This window comes from Piliocolobus tephrosceles, chromosome 1, assembly GCF_002776525.5.
Source record: "Piliocolobus tephrosceles isolate RC106 chromosome 1, ASM277652v3, whole genome shotgun sequence".
NCBI lineage: Eukaryota > Metazoa > Chordata > Mammalia > Primates > Cercopithecidae > Piliocolobus > Piliocolobus tephrosceles.
The window spans coordinates 206,544,163-206,567,897 of NC_045434.1; the positions used below are offsets into that span (position 1 = coordinate 206,544,163).

Below are 23,735 nucleotides of genomic sequence, written 5' to 3' on the forward strand. Positions count from 1 at the left end.
TAGGTAGGCTGGCAGCTAGGTAGGTAGGTAAGTAGGCAGGCAGGCAGAGAGACAGGTAGGCAGGCAAGCAGACAGGTATGTAGATAGGTAGGTATGTAGATATGCATGTAGGTATGGAGGAAGGTAAGTAGGTAGACAGGTAGGTAGGTAGGCAGGTAGACAGGCAGGTAGGCAGGCAAACAGGAAGTGAAGCAGAGAGAGCCACAGGGGCCTTGGAGGCATTATAAGGACTTCAGCTTTTACTTTGAGTGAGATAGGAACCCACTGAAGGGTTTGGAGGAGAGGCCTGATCTGATTCAACACAATTATGCTGGCTGTTGTGCTAAGAGTGGACAAGACAGGTAGGTAGGCAGGAAGGCAGATAGGTAGGTATGTAGTAGGCAGGCAGGCAGGAAGGTAGGCAGGCAGGCAGGCAGATAGGTATGTAGGCAGGTAGGTCGGTATGTAGGTAGGCACATAGGTAGGCAGGCAGGCACGTAGGTAGGTAGGTAGGTAGGCAGGCAGGCAGGTAGGGAGGCAGACAGGCAGGTAGGTAGCCAGGTAGACAAGGGCAGGAGCAGGGAGACCTGTTGCAATAATCCAGGCAAGAAGAAATGGTGCCTGGGACCAGGGTTCTAAAAATGATCAGATATTGAATATGTTTTGAAGTACAGTCGATAGGATTCTGGAATGGTTAGATATAGGTAGGGTGTGAAAAGAGGGGTCAAAGTTTTATGTATTTATTTATTTATTTTGAGATGGAGTTTCGCTCTTTTTGCCCAAGCTGGAGTGCAGTGGCACAATCTCAGCTCACTGCAACCTCCGCCTCCCGGGTTCAAGCGATTCTCCTGCCTCAGCCTCCCGAGTACCTGGGATTACAGGTGCCCACCACCATACCTGGCTATTTTTTGTATTTTCAGTAGAAACAGGGTTTCACCATGTTAACCAGGCTGTTCTCAACCTCCTGACCTCGTGATCCGCTGGGGAGGCTAGGGCAGGTGGATCATCTGAGGTCAGGAGTTCGAAACCAGCCTGATCAACATGGAGAAACCCCATCTCTACTAAAATACAAAATTAGCCAGGCGTGGTGGCACATGCCTATAATTCCAGCTACTCAGGAGGCTGAGGCAGGAGAATCGCTTGAACCCAGGAGGCGGAGGTTGCGGTGAGCCGAGATCATGCCATTGCACTCCAGCCTGGGCAACAAGAGCGAAACTCCATCTTAAAAAAAAAAAAAAAAAAAATGGCTGGGTGCTGTGGCTCACTTTGGGAGGCCGAGACGGGTGGATCACGAGGTCAGGAGATGGAGACCATCCTGGCTAACACGGTGAAACCCCGTCTCTACTAAAAAATACAAAAAACTAGCTGGGCGAGGTGGCGGGCGCCTGTAGTCCCAGCTGCTCGGGAGGCTGAGGCAGGAGAATTGCTTGAACCCAGGAGGTGGAGGTTGCGGTGAGCCGAGATCATGCCATTGCACTCCAGCCTGGGTGACAGAGCGAGACTCTGTCTCAAAAAAAAAAAAAAAAAATTATCCGGGTGTGGTGGTGTATACCTGTAGCTGTAGCTACGGGGCGGCTGAAGTGGGAGGATTACTTGAGCTTAGGAGGTCGAGGCTTCAGTGAGCCGTGATTGCACTGCTGCACTCCAGCCTGGTTGACAGAGCAAGGCTGTCTCAAAACAACCAACCAAAATAACGGACAACACAATGTGGAAGGAGAAGCCTGCAGCAGCAGACCATTCACATCAATCTGTAAGAAAAAATTCATCTTGTTTGTGCCCTAACTGAAGAGGACTGAGATTAGCAGCAGAAACAACAGCCAACACCACAGATATCCCAATTGGTTCAGCTTACAGAATTCTGATTAAAAAATTAAAGCTGAGCAAACTTTCCACTTGCTGGTGGCAAAACAGTTGAGCCCAGGTCAGCTGCAGACAAGAGCAGAGCTTTCAAGGGAAATTTTAAACAAGTGGGATTAAGATCCTGAAGCAGGAGTTTGAGACCAGCCTGGGCAACATGGCAAAATGCTATCTCTACTAAAAGTACAAAAAATTAGGCCAGGCGTGGTGGCTCACACCTGTAATCCCAGCACTTTCGGAGGCTGGGGCAGATGGATCAACTGACGTCAGGAGTTCGAGACCAGCCTGACCAACATGGTAAAACCTGGTCTCTACTAAAAATACAAAAAATTAGTTGGGTGGGGTGGGTGCCTGTAATCCCAGCTACTCAGGAGGCTGAGGCAGGAGAATTGCCTGAACCTGGGAGGCGGACATGGCAGTGAGTCAAGATGATGCCATTGCACTTCAGCCTGGGCAACAAGAGTGAAACTCAGTCTTGAAAAAAAAAAAAAAAAATTAGCCAGGCATGGTGTGCACCTGTAGTTCCAGCTACTCGGGAGGCTGAAGCATGAGAATCACTTGAACCCGGGATGCGCAGGTTGCAGTGAGCCAAGATTGCACTACTGCACTGCAGTGACAGGGTGAGGCTCTGTCTCAAAAAAGAAAAAAGAAAAAAAAATCCTGAAGCATTTATTTGGAGAATTTTTTTTTTTTTTGAGACAGAGTCTCACTCTGTCACCCAGGCTGGAGTGCAATGGCGCAGTCTTGGCTCACTGCAACCTCCACCTCCCGGGTTCAAGTGATTCTCCTGCCTCAGCCTCCCCAGTAGCTGGGATTACAGGTGCCTGCCACACCGCCTGGCTAATTTTTGTATTTTTAGTAGAGACAGGGTTTCACAATGTTGGCCAGGTAGGTCTCAAACTCCTGACCTCGTGATCTGCCCACCTCAGCCTTTCAAAGTGCTAGGATTACAGACATAAGCCACCACGCCCAGCCAAGTTTTGTACTTTTGGTAGAGACAAGGTTTCACCATGTTGGCCAGGCTGTTCTCGAACTCCTGACCTCAGTTGATCTGCTCGCCTCGGCCTCCCAAAGTTCTGGGATCAGAGGCGTGAGCCACCGTGCCCGGCCTTCTTTTCTGTTTTTGTGAGAGAGGGTATCTTTCTGTCACCCAGGCTGGAGAGCAGTGGCACCATCGTAGCTCACTGCAGCCTTGAACCCCTGGGCTCAAGTGATCAGATTCTCCTGCCTCAGCCTCCCAAAGTGCTGAGATTACAAGTGTGAGCAACTGTGCCCGGCCCCACTTCTCTTTTCTTAGATTTTTCCTCCCCCAAGCTGTAGATACACACTTCTGCCATAAAACCCCGAACACATTTACTCCCTTGATACTTTTAGTCTTTTAAAAAATAAAGATGCAGGGAATTCCCCTTTCTCTGTGCCAAGGACCAGTAATTCTTTCCACTAATAACTAATGTCTCATAATTCCTACTATAATTGGACTATAAATAAGAGCTCTATCATGTACTAGAAATCTCATTTCAAATAGAACTGAATATCAAAAGATTGAGACCTGAACGACAGAATAATTATTTCTTACCTTCAACTAGTAATAGCCTTTGTCCGCATAATTCTCTTTAGACAGGTAAGAAGGGTAGTAGAACAAGGTGAGATTTGTTTAAGCTACCCCATTTAAACTGCCTTGTCTGTGTACATAGAAATCCTCTCAAATAAAGGCCCCGTGGTACAAATCTATACATAAAGTAATGACTCTACACTGGTTAACACCCCAGGGTATCTCTAAGAGCCTGAAAATGGTTAATTTTTTTATCACTTTAAGCACAGACACGTCATTTAGAAAGCTTTAAGATAGGCCGGGTGTGGTGGCTCACGGCTGTAATAGCAGCACTTTGGGAGGCTAAGGCAGGTGGATCACAAGGTAATGAGTTTGAGACCAGCCTGGCCAATATGGTGAAACCTCATCTCTACTAAAACTACAAAAATTAGCTGGGTGTGGTGGTATGTGCCTGTAGTCCCAAGCGGCTCGGGAGGCTGAGGCAGGAGAATCACTTGAACCCAGGAGACCAAGGTTGCAATGAGCCAAGATGGCGTCATCTCCAGCCTGGGTGACAGAGCAAGACTCCGTCTCAAAAAAAAAAAGAAAAAAAGAAAAGAAAAGAAAAGAAAAGAAAGCTTTAGGATAGGAAAGTTGTCTTGAAACTCAACAATAAGGAAATCAACTCAAAACAGTTCAGAATTATGGGTCTCTGGATGGGCGCGGTGGCTAACGCCTGTAATCCCAGCACTTTGAGAGGCCAAGCTGGATGGATCACAAGGTCAGGAGTTCGAGATCAGCCAGACCAACATGGTGAAACCCTTTGTCTCTACTAAAAGTACAAAAATTAGCCAGGCGTGGTGGTGTGCACATGTAATCCCAGCTACTTGGGAGGGTGAGACAGGAGATTTGCTTGAACCTGGGAGGGGAGGCAGAAGTTGCAGTGAGCCAAGATCACGCCACTGCACTCCAGCCTGGGTGACAGAGAGACTCCATCTAAAAAAAAAAAAAAAGAATTATGGGTTTCAATTAGTGAGTATGTAACTGAGAGTCGAGAAGACTCTACTCTCTCGCCCAGCGTTAGAAAGTTGATATTCTTCCTCTCTTAGGTAAAAACGGCGTCAGCTGATCTCTTCTTCTCAGACATCAGTTAGTCTACATTTCTCTGCTTCTCCTTCAACTAGGTGTGGCCAGGAGACTTTTTGCTGATTTTGTGTGAGAAGTGATATATACCATTTGCAGGTGTGGCCCACGAAAACCCCTCACGCTTCACTCTCCTCATTTCCATCCTGTTCCAATGGAATGCTGAAGGCCAGGGCAACCCTGAGAGCTGCATGAACATGGCAGAGCTGCTGGAAACCCGGTTCCTCAATGAACTTGGAGAAGAGCCCTCCTACCCCATTCCCACCTGACTGACTTGAACCCGCATTGGAATGTTAGTGAAGGAGAAAGAAAGTTTTATGGTGTTAAGCTACAGACATTTGGGGTTGGTTTGTTGCAGTAGTTAGACAACCTTAACCAGTACAGATACCGGTACTGAAATGGGATGCTTATCACAAAAATCTGTTATAACACTGGTTTGGTGGTCAAGAAGGAAACTGATCTGGGAGGCTGGAAAAGTGGAGACCTATGTTATTCGGAGGGCAAAACATCTGGAAAAACTGCCTCCTGTGGCAACTTGGATGGTTGGCTATATTAACTACATAGCCTGAATCTCTGGCCTAAGAGAAGAGTTGAAAACTCAAGTCAGTGTGCTGTTACAAGCATTACAAGAAAGTCCTGGCTGGGTGTGGTGGCTCACGCCTATAATCCTAGCACCTTGGGAGGCAGAGGGGGAGGGTCACTTGAGGTCAGGAGTTTGAGACCAGCCTGGCCAACATGGTGAAACCCCCGTCTCTACTAGATGAAACAACCCTAAACGTAGGAAATAATTGGCTGGTTATAAGCAGAAATGAAAAGAGTGAGTCAAAATACCTGGGACCTCGAGGGTTGTAAAAAATGAATTTCCTTCGAGATCCCAGATAAGAGCTAAGTTTGAAACAGGCTTTGAATACCAAGGCCCAGTAAGACTCAGCCCTGCAGCAAAAATCATCTGTTGGGGTTTTCCCATTCAAATACACTTCAGATGAAGTCAAGGCAGGTGTCTCTGAGAATGAACTAGAAGTGAGAAGCAAAATTAATCAGCCTTGAGAACTGTGTAGAGGCATGAATTGCTAGTGTGGTTACTGGCATGCAGAAATGGCTGCAAGTGAATAATCAGAAGTCTACCAAGTAAATTGTTTTCCCAAATTAACCACACACTCAGGTTTTAAAAGCCACCGACTCTTTTCCAAGGTTTTAGACAACCCTCGGGTCCCCAGACTTGCACCAAGCAGTAAGCTAGCTAGGAAGGCCGTGCCACCTCCCAAGAGCAGCCTCAGTGCCTACTCAGATGGGGCTATGGACAATGGACAAGAGAGTTCCTTCCAAACTAGGCCATCAGAATTTTTTTTTTTTTTTTTTTGAGGCGGGGTCTCGCTCTGTTGCCAGGCTGGAGCGCAATGGCGCAGTCTCGGCTCACTGCAACCTCCGCCTCCTGGGTTCAAGTGAGTCTGCTGCCTCAGCCTCCCAAGTAGCTGGGATTACAGGCACGTGCCACCATGCCTGGCTAATTTTTTTTTTTTTTTTTTTTTTTTTGAGACGGAGTCTTGCTCTGTCGCCCAGGCTGGAGTGCAGTGGTGTGACCTCAGCTCACTGCAAGCTCCGCCTCTTGGGTCTACACCATTCTCCTGCCTCAGCCTCCCGAGTAACTGGGACTACAGGCACCTGCCACCATGCCTGGCTAATTTTTTGTATTTTTTTAGTAGAGACGGGGTTTCACCACGTTAGCCAGGATGGTCTTGATCTCCTGACCTCATGATCCGCCTGCCTCAGCCTCCCAAAGTGCTAGGATTACAGGCTTGAGCCACCGCACCTGGCCCAATTTTTGTATTTTTAGTAGAAATGGGGTTTCACCATGTTGGCCAGGCTGGTCTTGAACTCCTGACCTTGTGATCCGCCCACCTCAGCCTCCCAAAGTGCTGGGATTACAGGCATGAACCACTGTGCCTGGCCTAGAATTTTTAATAAACTCCTTCATAATGTTTGTTCAGCACGATTTTTGTTTTTGAGACGGAGTCTCGCTCTGTCACCAGGCTGGAGTGCAGTGGCACGATCTCAGCTCACTGCAACTTCCGACTCTCAGGTTCAAGCAATTCTCCTGCTTCAGCCTCCCGAGTAGCTGGGATTACAGGCATGCTCCACCACCCTCAGCTAATTTTTCTATTTTTAGAAGAGACGGGGTTTTGCCATGTTGGCCAGGATGGTCTTGATCTCCTGACCTCGTGATCCATCCATCTCAGCCTCCCAAAGTGCTGGGATTACAGGTGTGAGCCACCGCGCCCAGCCTGTTCAGCATGATTTTCTAACTGTTGGGGCCAATGACAGCTCCCCAATTTCCCATTTCCTTTTCCAATTGAGATTTGCTACTACAGTTGTTCTATCCCAGCTCTATCACTGGGTATGGGGTAGAAACAGGTAACTTATCTCCAAGTTCAGAGTTTGCCAGACCTTAAGGGGCCACAATGAAGACCTGGAAGAAGACGCGGCATCAGGGGACTCTGGATGTTGAGGTCAATGGATTGCCTGGGTGGGATTTGGGGCCATCTCCTTTGCTGAAAAAGTATGTGTGGTCTCTGTGTAAGTCGACATTGGAGGACTGCTTAGCCAGCCAACTAGCTGTACCCCTCATCTGCCTGGACATGTATTTCACAGGCCCCCTTGCCTCTGGTGTGGTCATGTGACTGAGTTCCAGCCAGTGAGTGTGGGCAGAGAGGTCATGCACACCACTTCCAGGCCAGGTATATGAAACCCCTTTCTCTGGTGTACCAGCTGGATGCTGATGCCCAAGGCAATCTTGGAAACCACATGTTGAAAAAGGCAGAATCCTGGTAGCCTGGAACCTACATGGGGCAAAGCCGTTTTCCTACATCAGTCTATTAGACAAAGCACTTGACTTCTGTAAATTCCATGTAGCATCCGCAAATCCCTTAAGTGATATAGTGAATACCAGCTCACATCTCATTAGCACGTACTTTGTGCCAGGTATTCTAAGCACTTCATATGATTAACTCACTTAAACCCCATAATCTCTGATGGTCCCCATTTAACAAGTGAGGAAACTCAAGCACAGAAAGGTTAGGTAACTTACCCAGTCATATAAACCAGTAAGTGGCAACGCTCAAACCCAAGCAGCCTTGCTCTAGTCTATTCTTGGCCACCATACGCTATTGCTATTGTTATAACTGAGACAGGGTCTTGCTGTTGCCCAGGCTGGAGTGCAGTAGCATGATCTCAGCTCACTGCAACCTCCACTTTCCAGACTCAAGCAATCCTCTCACTTCAGCCTCCTGAGTAGTGGGGACCACAGGTGCATGCCACCACGTCCAGCTTTTTTATTTTTAATAGAGATGGAGTTTTGCCACGGTGGCCAGGCTGGTCTTGAAGTGATCTGCCCATCTCAGACTCCCAAAGTGCTAGGAATACAGGTGGGAGCCATCATGCCTGGCCCAAAATGCATACCTTTTACATCAGCAGGGAGCTGTCCTCCTGCAGTACTAATCTGGAAGTTATGTTAATGGCTCTGAGGCCCACTTCTGGGTTTGGGTACACGCCATAAATTACGTCTGGGTACACACTATTTAAAGAGGTAGGGAGATAGAGACAAGGACACCACCTTGTCTAATTGAAGTGACCACCTCAATTTAAAAGAAATTAATCAAACAGAAGTCTTATGATAAAAACTTTATTGTCTTAAATATCAAATGTTTTACACACCACTTTTTCTTCAGAAAGTTCCTATTAAAAAAAGAAAAATAAAATAAAGTGTTTTATTTAGGGCTGACTTACATTTCAGTATGTGACAAAAATTCAAACCCAAATGCATCTAGTTCACTCAGTTTCAGACAGGTCCTATGTTCAGCCCCTAAACGAATGGCACAATGCCACCAATTTTGGGATTCCTGAGTTTGGTTCCCTTAAAGTTCTCAAGAGTTTTCCCAACTCTCAAAACCAAAGCATCATGGGAGTGACAGGGCCACCAGCAAGACTTTTTGCCAGTCAGCCTAGTTCTTCTTTTAAGATGCAGTAGTCTCAAAGCTTAAAGAAGTCAGAAAATCTTGCAATATAAGAGTAACTGCAAGAACATATAAAGAGGGAGAAGGAAAAGACGGGGTTTCTATTTGCTAAGATTTGCCAAACATGGCTACAAAACTGGTAAACAAACCTTTCTTGAGTGCAAAGTCCATTAGCCCAACTTGCCATGAAGAAGAGATTTGGAATAAAAATGAACAAATCAATTTTTGTTGTAGATACAAAGCGAAAAAATAAAATTCAATCAGTATACTGAATTTCTTTGAATTTATCACTAGAACTATTTCAAAAGGATGATCAGGGGATAGAATGGAAATCTAGTCCTTCAAATGGGAAGGTCTTGGATGGGTGGCATAAACTCAGAAAGCTGTGATTTAGGAAAGGAAAAATAAGTCTGGTCAGCATCAGATAATCTCAGACAGAAGGAATCAGGAAACAAATCTGCCTGCCTCTGGCAGGAAATACAGGTCTACCATTTTTAGGCCACAGACACATTCATTCAGGGTTGTGTGTAAAACTAACTCTTGTAAACAAAATAACTTCCATCAGAAATGCATGTTCCTAGGAAAAAAAATACTGCAGCATGCCCCCCTTCCCAAATTAGCTAATGAAAACCTTCCTACAGAACATAAAGAAACCCAGTTCTGTATAAATTATCATAATTTTGTATTTCATGCCCCCACGGCCCCTATCTTCCATAGCTGGCTTAACGTTTTTAGGTAAAAGAAACACTCTCTAACCACCATGCCCTTGAACCATTTTCTTGGCAGATTTCATTCCAGAAGACAGTGCCCTGAAACTTGTCAGCTGGATCCTTTCACGTTCTGCAGCCTCCAGAGGGTCTAGATTACCAATCAATACATAACGGATAAACTTTTGAGAACATTTTCTAACTGTAAACCTCAGAAGTCACTAGTTATGATCCAGAAATTCTACCTGTATGCTTCAGGATTACAACATATATGTGGCATTTATTTAACAGGTTAAAAAATGTGCCTTTGACGAAGCTGTCTTGTAGAGCCTCAAATGCTCCCGTCAATCCTGTCCACCAATCCCAGCCATTGCTGGTTACATGTTCTGCTCTAGATTCCCGTTTTCACAAGTTGCACCCAGCTGCTTTAAAATAGCACATCCTGCAGAACCCTCTGCTAAGTCGTGCTAGCCCAGATGGTCAGTATTCCGGAGCAGCCGTGCTCACAAAGGGATGCGAGGATGCTGCTGCAGCACACTCCCATGTTTCTACCCTGCATGTGAGGCGGTCTGATGGATTGACTGACTGTCACTGGCGCATTTTTAGGGTCATCTTCCATTCATTTGATGCACTTCTTTCTTGGCCACCCCCCTCTCCTCCAGCGTTGTAAACAGATTTCTCAATAACTGATCTCCTCAGGCATTTATACATGTAACATTTTTTTGTTGGTTTCTCTGATTCCATTTTTTTTTAAAGTTTTTTTTTTTTTTGAGACGGAATCTCACTCTTGCCCAGGCTAGAGTCCAGTGGCGTGATCTCGGCTCACTGCAACCTCCACCTCCTGGGTTCAAGCGATTCTTCTGCCTCAGTTTCCTGAGTAGCTGGGACTACAGGCATGTGCCACCATGCCCAACTGATTTTTTATTTTAGTAGAGATAAGATTTCACCATATTGGCCAGGCTGGTCTTGAACTCCTGACCTCATGATCCACCCACCTTGGCCTCCCAAAGTGCCGGGATTACAGGTGTGAGCCACTGTGCCTGGCCTAAAAAATATATATTTTTAAAGAGCTGTTTTAGGCCCACAGCATCTGATTCCATTCTAAGCCTGATTTTCCCAGTCTGCTCTGAAGCAGAACCAAATAACTCTTTTAAAATAAATGCATGCTAACAGCAAAAATAGATGTTGCTTTTGAAGCTAAAATTTGTTTCACGTCTCCCTTCTAGACTGAAAGCTTCACAAGGGCAGGGTTCCAATCTGTTTTACTTACCCCTGAATCCCCAGAGTTCACCGATGCCTGACACATAGGCACTCAATATTTGATGAATGAATCAAAGTAGCAACGAATTCTTGTTCAAAGACTCATGTTGCATAGCCTTCAAAAGGAACCAATTTCCTTTCAAATACGTAAGATTTTCTTGAACTTTTCTCTCCCTTAACCAGCACAACACTGATAGTACAACAAAGAACATAAACATCTAAAAACTGTTTTTGGTGATGCAAAAATCCCTATTATAATCCTAGCACTGCGGAAATCTAATGATCTGATGCAGGATAATTGTGAAATCAACTCAGTCAAGGTGAGCCTGAGGACCACTCTGTGTGCCCTCCATCTCCAGGAGAGCTATTTTCAAACTTTCCCCTAATATTCTTCTCATTCCCCACCAAAATTTGATGCCTCTGCTATTCAGAGAAACTAAGGCACAAAAGAAAATCAAGCACATCGAAGGTTCACTCCTAAGTTCATTCAATGAACTCCCAGTAACACCTACCGAGGAATCACTAAGGTATAAAACTTGAACCATGATTTTACATTTCCAGTTCTCAAGGACAGGCTTTGAATTTACTTTGTTAAGAGGAATGAGCAATTCATGAAAAAAAAAAAAAAGCTACTTTTATTTTCTGTACCTCCTAACACAAAAGGTAACATTCATCTTCTAGGAAGGGGAACTCTTGATTACTCTGTGTCTTTCTAGGTCAGCCACAGACTACACTAAGTCACCAAATCCAAAGGGGAAATTTGGCTTTTTGGTATTTGTGCTAGAGAACAGAAGAATGCATAATCTGGTCAGCTTCTCTTGGGACACACTGCCAGTGATAACAGATTTGAAATATGCAGCAGTTCAATCATCCTGCTCACCCTCACCACAGGTGGCAAACAGGTAGGAAAAGGCCATTGCAACGCCCTGCAGCTTTTCTGGCCGATGATTTGCAAGGCTGTTTGCTATATATATATGTTTATATATGTGACAGGATAAAAGCCACCGTAAGTGAAGAGTACGTCTGTAGATATAAAAATCCCTTGCTTTTAAGTCTATATAAAATTAACTATATTTGTCAATCACCATATGTATATGCTAGCTTACATATATATATATATATATATATATATATATAGACATGAGCTTGACAGTTAACCTAAATTTTTATGGCTTTCACTGGAGATAGAAAGCTGTAGTAAGACAACCAGCAAATTCCACATTAACTGGTTATCATAAAATCAGTGGCACAAAGCCTCGTATTCCATTTCTATGTACCCTCTTGCTGGAGACATGCTTTGGGAAAAACACACAGGGTTGTGTCTCACTTTAGTGCATATGGAGACAGGGAGCTCTAGAAGATGTGGGTTGCAAGGCAGAAGAGTTTTAACACATGCACTCACCATCTCTCCAGCTTCCTTTGCCAAGCAACTGGTTATCTTTTTTTTTTTTTGAGATGGAGTTTGACTCTTGTTGCCCAGGCTGGAGGGCAAGCAATGGCATGATCTCACTGCAATCTCCGCTTCCCAGGTTCAAGCGATTCTCCTGCCTCAGCCTCCTGAGTAGCTGGAATTACAGGCGTGCACCACCACGCCCAGCCACTTTTTTAATTTTCAGTAGAGACGGAGTTTCACCATGTTGGCCAGGCCCGTCTCAGACTCCTGACCTCAGGTGATCCACCTGCCTTGGCCTCCCAAAGTGCTGGGATTACAGGCGTGAGCCGCTGCACCCAGCTGCAACTGGTTATCTTTATGTGTTAATAGCTGAAGCCCAAACTGTGGGATGAAGGCTATTGGCTGTCTGGAGCCCTGAACAGGTATGGAAATAATTCTTAACAGCATCAATGACCAAAATCTAGAACCTATGTAAAGCTGCTGTCTGGTTACTAAGCACATCTTTCCGCTCAGGAACCAACTTCAGGGAAATGGCACAAATTACACAGGAAAATCTTCTCTCTTTGGTGAAGAAACAGAGACCACCCTTGCAGTAAGTGCTGACCGCAAACCTGCCCACTACTTGTTACGGTAAAGGAGCTGTCCAGTAAAGGTGCCCATTACTGGTTATTACTGTTGGCAACCAGAATTCACAAGGATTTGATTGTATTCTTAGAAGTTAACCCATAATTTCTGCATTTCTGGAGCTCTTAATTGAATAAAAGGTGACAATGAAGGTCCGCTATCGTAATGCTCCTTAATATACCCTTTGCATTCTAGGGCTGCTACATTTAAGTCATCCAAAATATTAATAGTGTCAACAGTTTTTTTTTTTTTTTTTTTGGTGAGACACAGTCTCACTCTGCCACCCACGCCGGAGTGCAGTGGCGCGATCTCAGCTCACTGCAACCTCCATCTCCCAGGTTCAAGCAATTCTCCTGCCTCAGTCTCCCAAGTAGCTGGGATTACAGGCGTGTGCCACCATGCCCAGCTAATTTTTTGTATTTTTAGTAGAAGACGAGGTTTCACTGTGTTGGCCAAATAGCTTAATTTTTATAAAAATGATGGGCAAGATGATTTTAAAAATCAAAAGCAATTATACATTGGGCTTTATGTAGTCCCAGCTACTTAGAAGGATGAGATGGAAGAATTGCTTGAGCCCCTGAGTTTGAGTCCAGCCTGGGCAACACTGCAAGACCCCATATCAAAAATAAAATGATGGAAGGGACAAGGATATTTGGCAAGTGGGTTAAGCTCATTCAAACTATTCCTAACGGGAATTCATGTACAACTATAGATCTATTCCTAAAAATAAATATATATATACATACACAAAAAAGCTATCCTAATGAAATCTTTCCCCGACTGATATTATATATTCCACCTGGAACTGTTTCCCGAATCTCCAAGGTTCGTCCTGCTTATATGGAAGGTCCTTTAGGAGAGAGTCTATTGTCATCATTAAGTTCCCCCACTCTTCCCACCCCGTGGTTCCAAAGATTTATAAGCTTAGAATACATTCCCAAACCACCACCCATAAAGGAAATACAGGGTCCCATTGCATTGCTACTATATTTTGCATCAATCATAGCACCAACTATTTAATTACAATCACAGCTTTAAGTCAGTTGACAGAAATCCTATGAGCAGTTTCCTAGTGCATCGTACATCTTTGGTGTAGGGCAGGCGAAAGGGTCTACAATGTGCAGCTGTCTAAAAGAACATCTTAAAGACAACCTGGCTGACCTGTTGTTCTTAGCGCCCTCTGAAAAGCAGTAAACTACAACTCCTTCTGTCAACCATTGCCTAACTATATAAAGGATCATGATGAATCTATGTGACTTGCCATCCCGTCACTAAGGTCTTATAACATACATACAAACATCATAGCAAAAGGAAAGAAAGAAGTTGGATGGGGTAGAAAAAAATGTCTCTAAGTGCCCCTAAATTAAAATTTCAAAAACTCCTGAGATATGAGCCTCCATTTTGATTGTGCTCAATGACTTAAAATTTGATGAAACGAACAAGCTTACAAAGAGTCAGACTTCAGACAAAATCATCTAACACTAAGTTGAGAAATCACTCTTTCGAAGCGTCTGTTTCAAACATGTTACAAACTATAATCTAGAATCAGAAATTATGAATCTCAAAATTCTTTTCAATAAAACCAAGATTTCAGATTCCTGCTTAGGTACCCAAGAGAACAGTCTGCCAGGAAAGAATGATCTAAAACCTATCCAGTAGGGTTATTGCACAGTGGGGCCCACAGGACGATGGTTTCCAAGGGCTAGTCCTCATATTAAAAAAGGCCACAATAAATACATCTATATACTATGCCCCACTCTAACTTGACATAGTAAACACAAATATGATGAATTTTGCTTTAAAAAGAAACTCCTGAGGAAAGAAAAAGATGGAAAACTCTACCAAGGCCACTTAAGTCAGAAACTGTAATTACTATTACCACTGCCACAAAGGACACTCTCCAAATAGACTGACCATTCCAAGCACCAAGATTAACCAGTGACAAGGTTATCACACTTCAGTATTTCACTCAGATCACAGCTCGCACTGAGCGTTTAAATAACTTCCTGGCAGAAGATGAGTCTAGAAAGGAAATAAGCTGCTGGCAATCAATCCATTCCTGAACTTAAGTTCATCATTAGTCATTAAGGGTTGAGGTGTTATCAGTGAGATGCTAGCAAACCCAAACTCTAGCAAATTCCAGTGTTGAGGTCATTATTTTTCCCTCACAGTTCTTGACATCTGCAAATGGAATTACAGTTGTTCTGTTCTTTTAAAAATCTGGATAGCACCATGTTTCACTCTCGTTTTAACTGCCCCACAATATGCCATCCAATGTAATAACGATTCATGGCAATCCATGCAGCAGCCTGCAATGCACAAAGGAGCCCAAGATTTAAACCCTCCTGTTCACCCTATTAAAATGTCAAATCCTAAGCACACAAATAAAAACATACCACTCTACGATAAGATATTCAATTATTCTCCAATTTCCTGTTATAATTAATGATTCATGATACACAGAGCACTGGGTAGAATTCCAAACACCAAACTATGTGGTCAAAAGTTTCTAAACTGACAACTAAGCCAGCAAGCCACACCTTGCCATCAGCACAGACACACACAGTATGGAGAGTTAATCTGTTTTTAGCTGGATGGGTAGTGGGATTTCTCATGGCTTTTGCTTTTCAAAGCATTTACTCTCGTTCTAAAACAGTATGCTATACACAAAACCATCCATTTTATTCCAGGATACATCTTAATGAGAATAAAAAGCTTTTGTATGCACATACTGCCAATACATTTAAAAAGGCCTAAATTTTAACAAGTAGGATAGACAAATTCATCAGACAAGAGATCATAAATTACTTTGGCCGAAAAAAATCTTTAAAAAAAATCTGGCTCAACATTCTGCTTGCAGGTTTCTACATATACTGTATATGTGGTGAGTGTGTATGTGTGTATAGAGAGAGAGCTTTCTTTTGTTTAAAGGGAATGGAGAACAGTCTAGCCCACTTTCCCATAGTCATGTAGGAACTACGATGTTTTTTGCGAGCAAAACAAGAAGTGCAAGGTCTGCATTCCCACCAACTCGATGCAAAGCTCCAAGAGCTTCCTGCAAAGTAAAGCCAGCACGGAGAATCCGGTCAATATCTGCGGCAGGAAAAATCAATGGTGGAAGAATGGCAGGACTTGATGATGGATGGCTGGTAGGTGGTTCATATTCAAGTAACAGCCTCGAAGCTTCAGGACAGACATTTTCTGTGGTTTCAGGCCTGTCTGTTACTGAATTCTGTATGCCCTGACCTAAGTCTTTAACCAATATGAAATTGGATGACAAAGACTTAGTTTGCTCAGAAGTCTGATTGAGTGCATCCTCCTCACCTGCTAAAAGTTTGGGTGAAATTTCTACACCTAAGGTGCAGTGTAACTGATTTGATGTTTTAGCTGAGGTTACAGTGACAGAACTGTTCTTGTTTATGGATTCCCTCGATTTGGGGACACCTTCCTCATCAGTTGACAGACCATCACCTAGACTCCTGAAGTTTCCACTTTGTACAGCTTCTATTCCAGTGTCAGATGAAGTAACTGTTAATTTTTCTGTCTTCATTGATACAGATACGGCCTGATGAAAGGAGACTTGTGGACACTGTTCATTCCTGGTAAGATGCTCGTTTTGGGTCCATCTTTCAGAAAGGTCTTTAATACTGGTTTGGCCCTCAGCTATGGTTTCTGATTGACAGATTACTTCTTCAGATCTATTTTCTGAAGCTGGTTTACTGCTAACAACCAAAAGTTCATGAAGTTCTTTCAAGGCGGCCGTTATAGATGAACAAGATTCTTCTGCTGACTCCACAGAGGGCTGACAACTGCCACAGAAACTTGAAGAGGAGGAGCAATGGCTATATTCTTTATTTGTTCCAGATATTTCAACATTAGTTTCTGGGGGCTGTAAATCCTGAGTGGAAATGGAATCATTCAAAATTTCAGATGAAGGGTTACATTTTGATGTTTCTACTTCCATCAAGGGATTATCTAAAGTGAGATCCAATGCACCAATGTTCTTGACATTGGCATTCTGCCTGCCTGTTGAATTAAGCACAGTAACTAGGGACTGTTCAGCTATATCTATTTCCATAAGTGTTTCTGAATTTGAGCAGCCACTGCATCCTGAAGGTGGAATACTTTTCTTTGTACTTGGAAGATCCACATTCTGTGGGAGCCCATTTCCTTTCATCGTAGCTTCCAAATCAACAATTTTGTGTTGATTCTGTTGCCTTTCTTCAGGAAGCTCAAGGTCCCCTATGTTACAAAGATATTCTCGGTCATGTGAAGCTTTTTGTTGTGTAACCTCATAAAGTTCATTCCCTGGTTGTTCGTGCTGCTGGGGGTCACTCACTTGACTCAGGTTATGATTTTCTGGATGCCAATCCTTTTCACCTAGAAACATCTGTGGTTCATGCATCCTAGTAGATGTGACAGATAAACTAGCTTCCTGTCTTGTGTGGAGATGAAATTTGAGGCCCTGGGTGCTTCTTTCAGCAGATTTCTCCAGATTACCTGCAACAGTTGTTTCTTCGGATGAATTCTGCATAGGTATAGCTGGACTCTGGTCTGTTGGAGCATGGTCTGCTGAGGAAGCATGATCGGAAAGATCTTGTAAAGAAAGATGTTCTTTCTTTTTAGAGTTTATCTGGAATTCAGCTGAAGCCTTCAAAGCCTTCACAGCTTTAGGTTCAATGCTATCTGGGTCACTGGGCTTGATAGGGCAGACTGAAGCAGAGACAGAGCGAGCAAGACTCAAAGGTTTACCAGTATCAGGACTCTGTCCTAAAGAATGGGCTGGATGGTTAAACCCATCTGAAGTTGGTAATGATGACATTCCCAGTGAGGTAGATTCTTTACCGCTTTTCTCTATATGGAACACAGGGGAAAGGAAAAATATTAATTAGCAGGTAACTAACGCCACTAAATTACCAGAGGATACAAATCTAAATAGGGCAGAATAAAATAAGGTCCTCAAACTCGGGTTTCTCTTATACAAATAGAAATGATTTTAAAATTATTTTCTCATTGTGGTAGACAATCACAACATCAGAATAAGAGGTAGACGCGTTCTTAATAAAATATGCATACTGTAATTCAATGTGATTAAGTACCATTAACATGCATTCACAAAATGGCGGGGTTAGTGCTCAGGACTGAAGGACATTTATGTTTCTTTATTCCCTAGTCTACAACTCTAGAATAGTTTCTCCAAGTGTATTTTTTTCACCACTTGCCCTAAAACCACCAGGGATGCTTGTGATGTATGCAGACACTGGGGTACCATACTTGAGAGTAAATCCAGGAATGTGCATTTTCAATAAGCCCCTTGGGTGATTCTTAAGGATATTACAAATCGTGAGAATCTTTGCACCAGAATGATTCTCATGCTAATGCACTTTTTTGTTTCAAATGTAAACACTGAGGTTACAAATGAGAAGTCTAAAACCAGGTATACCTGGACAGAGAGGGAATTATAAAGAGAAATAAGAAATAACATAATGATTGGGGACACAGAAGCAAATGTTCTCTTTTATTTCTAGCCAAGCTTTCCAAAAATCATGGTAAAACTGGGTGAGCATCCTGACGCAGAGTACAAAAGTAAACGAATGATCAGCAGATTAAATCACAGTCATCATCCTACCACATAATACAACTTTAAACTTAAAAGGCTTGTAAATTTTTATCACATTAAGAGTGTGCAACTAAGTTAAGAATACTTAAGCATTTCAAAGAAAGGGGAATGTGGAGGGAGATGGTTCATTAATAGTTTTTCAACTAGCAATGACTACTTAAATTCATTGCTACTTAATGGCCACCAAAACAAGATGGCAGTCTAAAACACTAGCTCAGTGTAAGCATCATAAGGATGTCATTAAACATCAGTTCCAGCTCTTCTTTTGCCACTGATTCAGTTAAAAATTGACCTCTATGCACGTAAGAGTTTTTTTCTTTTTTGAGACGGAGTTTCGCTCTTGTTGCCCAGGCAGGAGTGCAATGGCGCCATCTCAGCTCACTGCAACCTCCGCCTCCCGGGTTCAAGTGATTCTCCTGCCTCAGCCTCCCTTACACACATGCACCGCACGCCTGACTAATTTTGTATTTTTAGTAGAGACAGAGTTTCTCCACGTTGGTCAGCGTGGTCTCGAACTCCTGACCTCAGGTGATCCGCTTACCTCGGGGTCCCAAAGTGCTGGGATTACAGGCGAGACCCACTGCGCCCCACCATTGTTAAGATCTTTAATTAAAAATCAAAAAGGGCTGGGCTCATGCCTGTAATCCCAGCACTTTGGGAGGCCGAGGCAGGTGGATCACCTGAAGTCAGGAGTTCGAGACCAGCCTGGCCAACATGGTGAAACCTCATCTCTACTAAAAACACAAAAATTAGCCTGGCTTGGTGGCAGGTGCCTGTAATCCCAGCTACTCGGGAGGCTGAGGCAGAAGAATCGCTTGAACCTAGGAGGGAGAGGTTGCAGCGAGCCAAGATTGCGCCATTGCACTCCAGCCTGGATGAAAGAATGAAACTCGGTCAACATAAAAAATAATAATAAAAAAAAAAAAAAATCAAAAGGCCAGTAACAAAAATGACTTCAAAATACAATTATTAGGGCAGATGCAACTCAAATGCTCAGTACTAAATGTTAACATCCAACAAGGGGGCTTGATCTTAAAAAGAAGCAAAGCAGTTATATTCAAATGGCTTTAAATCATTCTAATAAACTACTGGTTAACAGCATGAGAAGACAAAGCACTGTTTCAGAAAGCTATTGACTTCCCATGAAACAACCTTACCTTACTTATACTTTCAGGGTAAAAAGGAAAACTGCGCTTATCTCAGTTTAGGCCATACCCATTAGAGTCTAGAAACACAGTTATTAGTTTTTTTATTTTCATCCCACCAGATGTCTAACAGTTATTAGTTTTATTTATAAATTCCTAAGGCTGACTATGGAAGAGGCTGAATTTTGAACTAATGTTAACAAAAACAATGCATTGTAGTGAAATATCCATGTAAGCAACATAAAGAGGTATGGTAAGGGCCTTCTGGTATTTGTGTGTTAGTTATAAACAAGTGAGGTCAAGGTGAACACACCCTCAATTAATTCTGTACTAAAAGAGTTGCATATAATCCTCCTGTAGCTGAGAAGGTCAGTTTCACTAGCCTAAGTCCTAAATGAAGCGGAGGACCAGGTCAGTTTACAGAATGATAGGAAAAGAGGATGAAGACAGTGGATATTAAGAATAATTAAACGATGCCTGCTTTTAACCTATCCTTATAAGAAAAAGAAAAAGGAAAGAAAGAAGAGAAACTAAATGCTATGTATCTAATTCCAACCAGCCTGCAACCTCCTACAAAGTCTTATGATGATGGCTTAAAAGACCATCTTTCCTCCTCTTAGTAAGTCAATGTACTCGAGCTGATGTTTACCACATTTACATGAGAAGAAATGAAAGCAGAGTGCTTCCTGAAAATCTGTCAGGCCAGGGACAGAAGGAAAAGCAAAGCCTTAGCTCCTGTTGTTGTTCACAGAGTCACCCTTGACAAGTCCCCTGGCCTAAGTTTCCATTTCTTCTTTAACAAAATTAAAATTTCTAACCCTCTATAACTCCAGGTAGTTGTGTGCAGTAATGTAAAAAAATAACTTTCAGTTTTTCAGAGGAAAGGAACTTACGAAACCCATAAAAGCATAGTTATCTCCAACAACAAAGTGTTTTGATGCCAATATTCTTGATGTGGTATTTATAGCAGCCAAGATGGGGTAGGTATAATAGACACTGTTTTTACTGGGATTTTCTCCCTCTTGCATGGTTCTAATAACGAATACATTTTTCAACAGGAATTTATGTTACATATGCACATATGCATACCAAAATACAAATGCATACAGGCTAGTTGTAACCAGACTGAACAAGGTGAAATGGTGAATGACAAATGCTAACTTCCCAAACTGCTGCAGATACAGACTTTCAGATCACAGATGACAACTGGATGGAAGGCTTAACATAGTGTCTATAAATACCTGGTCTGGGGCCCACTCCAGCTGCAGTACACACACACTACATGCATCATGGCTTCTGACGTTCTGTGTGAATTAGGAAACAGACAAGCAAACTTGGGTTAACAATGCAAACCACACAGCATGCAGGGTTATAGTCTCCGTTCTTTTGTCATCTTTAAAATCAGGAACTGGTAGATTCAAAGTTGGGGGATGTTTCTGTAGTTTGGACATCCAAAATATTTGCTGGTTGCTTTCATTCTCTCACAATACACACAGCAATTTGTTAATTTCAACAGATTTTTAATAGATCTTGTAAAGAAATTAATTTTACATTTCTACACATAGAGAATTCATGGGCAAATGTGAGACAGGTGAAGAAAGCAGATACATCTGATGGAATTAGGTGATTAAAAAAAAACTTCTTATGGAGTAAAGTTGAGTGAACATATATCTAACAGTCCCTTTCCAAATTTCTTTCTCAGTTGAGATTCAATTTTAGAGGAAAACAAACCACCTAATTAAATTCTATCCTAGCTTATCTTCTTTATTTTTTCATCGGTATTTAAATACATCAGGCTGAGCACAGTGACTCTGGCCTGCAATCCCAACACTTTGAGAGGTCCAGGAGGATCACTTGAGGTCAGGAGTTCGAAACCAGCTGGGGCAACATAGTGAGACCTCATCTCTACTATTAAAAACATGTTTTTTTTTTTTTTTTTTTTTTAACATTTTAATACAGAGTTTATATAAAGTATTTAAAAAATAAGTTTTTGTCTGTTTTTTGTTTTTGAGACAGAGTCTCACTCTTGCCTATGCTGGAGTGTAGTGGTGCAACCACAACTCACTGTAGCCTTGACCTCCCCAGGATCAGGAGATCTTCCCACCTCACCCTCCCGAGTAGCTGGACCACAGGTGCATGCCACCATGCCTGGCTTTTTTTTTTTTTTTGAGAAGGAGTCTCATTCTGTCACCCAGGCTGGAGTAGAGTGGTGCGATCTTGGCCCACTGCAACCTCTGCATCCCGGGTTCAAGCAATTCTCCTGCCTCAGCCTCCAGAGTAGATGGGATTACAGGTGCCCACAACCATGCCTGGCTAATTTTTGTATTTTTTGTAGAGATGAGGTTTCATATCTAGTAAAATGCTTTCACCTACTATGTCCAGAGTATTTATTCAGATGATATTAGGAAATCAATGTTCTAAATAAAAAGGACCTGATATGTAGATTTATTTCATTACTTAAATATTACAAAAATTAGCACAAGCCATACTATGAGCAACAAAAGGTTATTTAAGTAAAAAGTCATTTTCTTTTAATTCTTTAAAGTTGGTACACCCCCTTCGCTAAGCCTGGAAACATAAGTGTATCTGTTTTAATCTCCCAAACTTTTATTAAAATAAGGTAATTACCAAAAAAGGATAACTGTTATTAGTAGGTTAGAAAACACTGCTATCATCAGCTGATGTTTCTTAAATAATGGCACCAAGACTGTGGAGGTTAAAAGGAAAAAAAAAAGACATTTCATAAAATGATAATATATCCTCATATTAACACACAGCATCACAACTAAGATGATAAATTACACCCCAAATGCAAAACCTTGTAAGGAGCTATGTCAAAGTCATTCAAGCTTACCTTGCTGGTAAGATTAAAACTAAGTTAGTCTGTCTGGTTGTTCAAAATTCCCCCCTTCCTACAAAATACTTAATTTACAACCAAAACCGTACTTAATATAAAAACTTGAGCCAAAAGGTGATGGGAGTCAATTCTTTTTTTTTTTTGACACAGGATCTCACTCTGTCACCCAGGCTGGAGTGCAGTGGCGCAATGATGGCTCACAGCAGCCTTGACCTCCTGGGGTTAGGTGATCCTCCCATCTCAGCTTCTCAAGCAGCTGAGACTATAGGTGAGCCACCATGGCTGGCTTTTTTTTTCTTTTTTTTTTTTTTCCTTGTAGAGACAGAGACTCACTATGTTGCCCAGGCCGGTTTCAAACTCCCAGGCTCAAGTGTTCCTCTTGCCTCGGCCTACCAAAGTGCTGGGATCACAGGAATGAGCCACCACGCCCTGACTCAAACTATACTTTATATGTAAAACTAAGTTAAAAAGTGATGGGGCTGATTCTGAACAAAGTCAAATTGGAAAACTCCATCTGCTACCCACACCCATTCTAAAGCTCAATGACAGACATCTGAATGTTCTCCAGTAAAACAGTGGCAAAAGCTGCCTGGTTGTTTTTACAACTCTTACCACTTTCGTCTTTAGGATAAAGCTATTCCCTGAACTTTTTACTGTCATAATTTTCTTTAGGAAAATCACAAAACAAAAATATACCAAAAAAAACTTCCTAAAAAAATTTAGGAAGCCGGGCGCGGTGGCTCACGCCTGTAATCCCAGCTCTCAGGGAGGCAGAGGCGGGAGGATAGCTTGAGCCCAGGAGTTCGAGACCTGCCTGGGTAATACAGCGATACCCCATTCTCCACAAAAAGGAAAAAAAAAAAAAAAAAAAAAAAAAGACAAAAAAAATTTAGGAAGCTTCTAAAATGTATCTAAGCAAAATAACCCCAATCTATCTTAAACATAGCAATGGACTGAGCTGTTCTTAATCTGTTGAAATACTAAAATACAGAATGTTTCTCCTTTTTATGATAGCGTCTCACTCTGTTGCCCAGGCTGGAGTGCAGTGGTGCCATCTTGGCTCACTGCAACCTCCGCCTCCCAAGTTCAAGCAATTCTCCTGCCTCAGCCTCCCAAGTAGCTGGCATTACAGGGGTGTGCCATTGCACCCTGCTAATTTTTATATTCTTAGTAGAGATGGGGTTTCACCATGGCCAGGCTGGTCTCAAACTCCCGACCTCAGGTGATCCGCCCACCTGAGCCTCCCAAAGCACTGGGTAACAGGCGTGAGCCACCACGCTGGGCCAGAATACAGATTTTTTTATTATTGTATTAAGAGATGGGTTTGGATATGGTAGCTCACACTTGTAATCCCAGCACTTCGGGAGGCCAAGGCAGGAGGATCGCTTGAGCCCAGGAGTTGGATAGGCCTGGACAACACAGCAAGACCCCATCTCCCTATCTCTGCTAAAAATAAAAAAAATTAGCCAGGTCTAGTCCCAGCTACTCAGGAGGCTGAGATGAGAGGATTGCTTGAGGCCAGGAAGTCAAGCGTACAGTGAACTACAATCATGTCACATTGCACACTGAACTCCAACCTGGGTGACAGAGTGAGACAGCGTCTCCCAAA

At 42.8% G+C, this 23,735-nt stretch overlaps 2 protein-coding genes across 3 annotated transcripts in view; both read right to left on the minus strand.

Annotated features, from left to right (window-relative positions):
* Nucleotides 1-8,173: 8,173 nt before the first annotated feature.
* On the minus strand, nucleotides 8,174-17,358 carry RSC1A1 (regulator of solute carriers 1). The gene has a single exon (XM_023193487.1). It carries the CDS (start codon nucleotides 17,324-17,326, stop codon nucleotides 15,470-15,472), a length of 1,857 nt encoding a protein of 618 aa, XP_023049255.1. The 5' UTR covers nucleotides 17,327-17,358; the 3' UTR covers nucleotides 8,174-15,469.
* Nucleotides 15,169-23,735, minus strand: part of DDI2 (DNA damage inducible 1 homolog 2) — a 44,498-nt gene continuing 35,931 nt past the window's right edge. Inside the window, exons 9-10 of one of the 2 annotated variants that reach the window (XM_023193489.2) lie at nucleotides 20,511-20,573; nucleotides 15,169-17,358 (exon numbers count right to left, since the gene is read on the minus strand). In XM_023193489.2, coding sequence (XP_023049257.1) covers nucleotides 20,557-20,573 — 17 coding nt within the window. In that variant the 3' untranslated portion in view covers nucleotides 15,169-17,358; nucleotides 20,511-20,556. Of the gene's footprint in view, nucleotides 17,359-20,510; nucleotides 20,574-21,494; nucleotides 21,977-23,735 lie in introns of those variants that run through there. The other variant, XM_023193488.2, reaches the window with a different exon arrangement.

Coding starts and splice junctions, on each gene's coding strand:
- RSC1A1 (XM_023193487.1), bottom strand. CDS start 17,326: ATGTCATCATTACCAACTTCAGATGGGTTTAACCATCCAGCCCATTCT.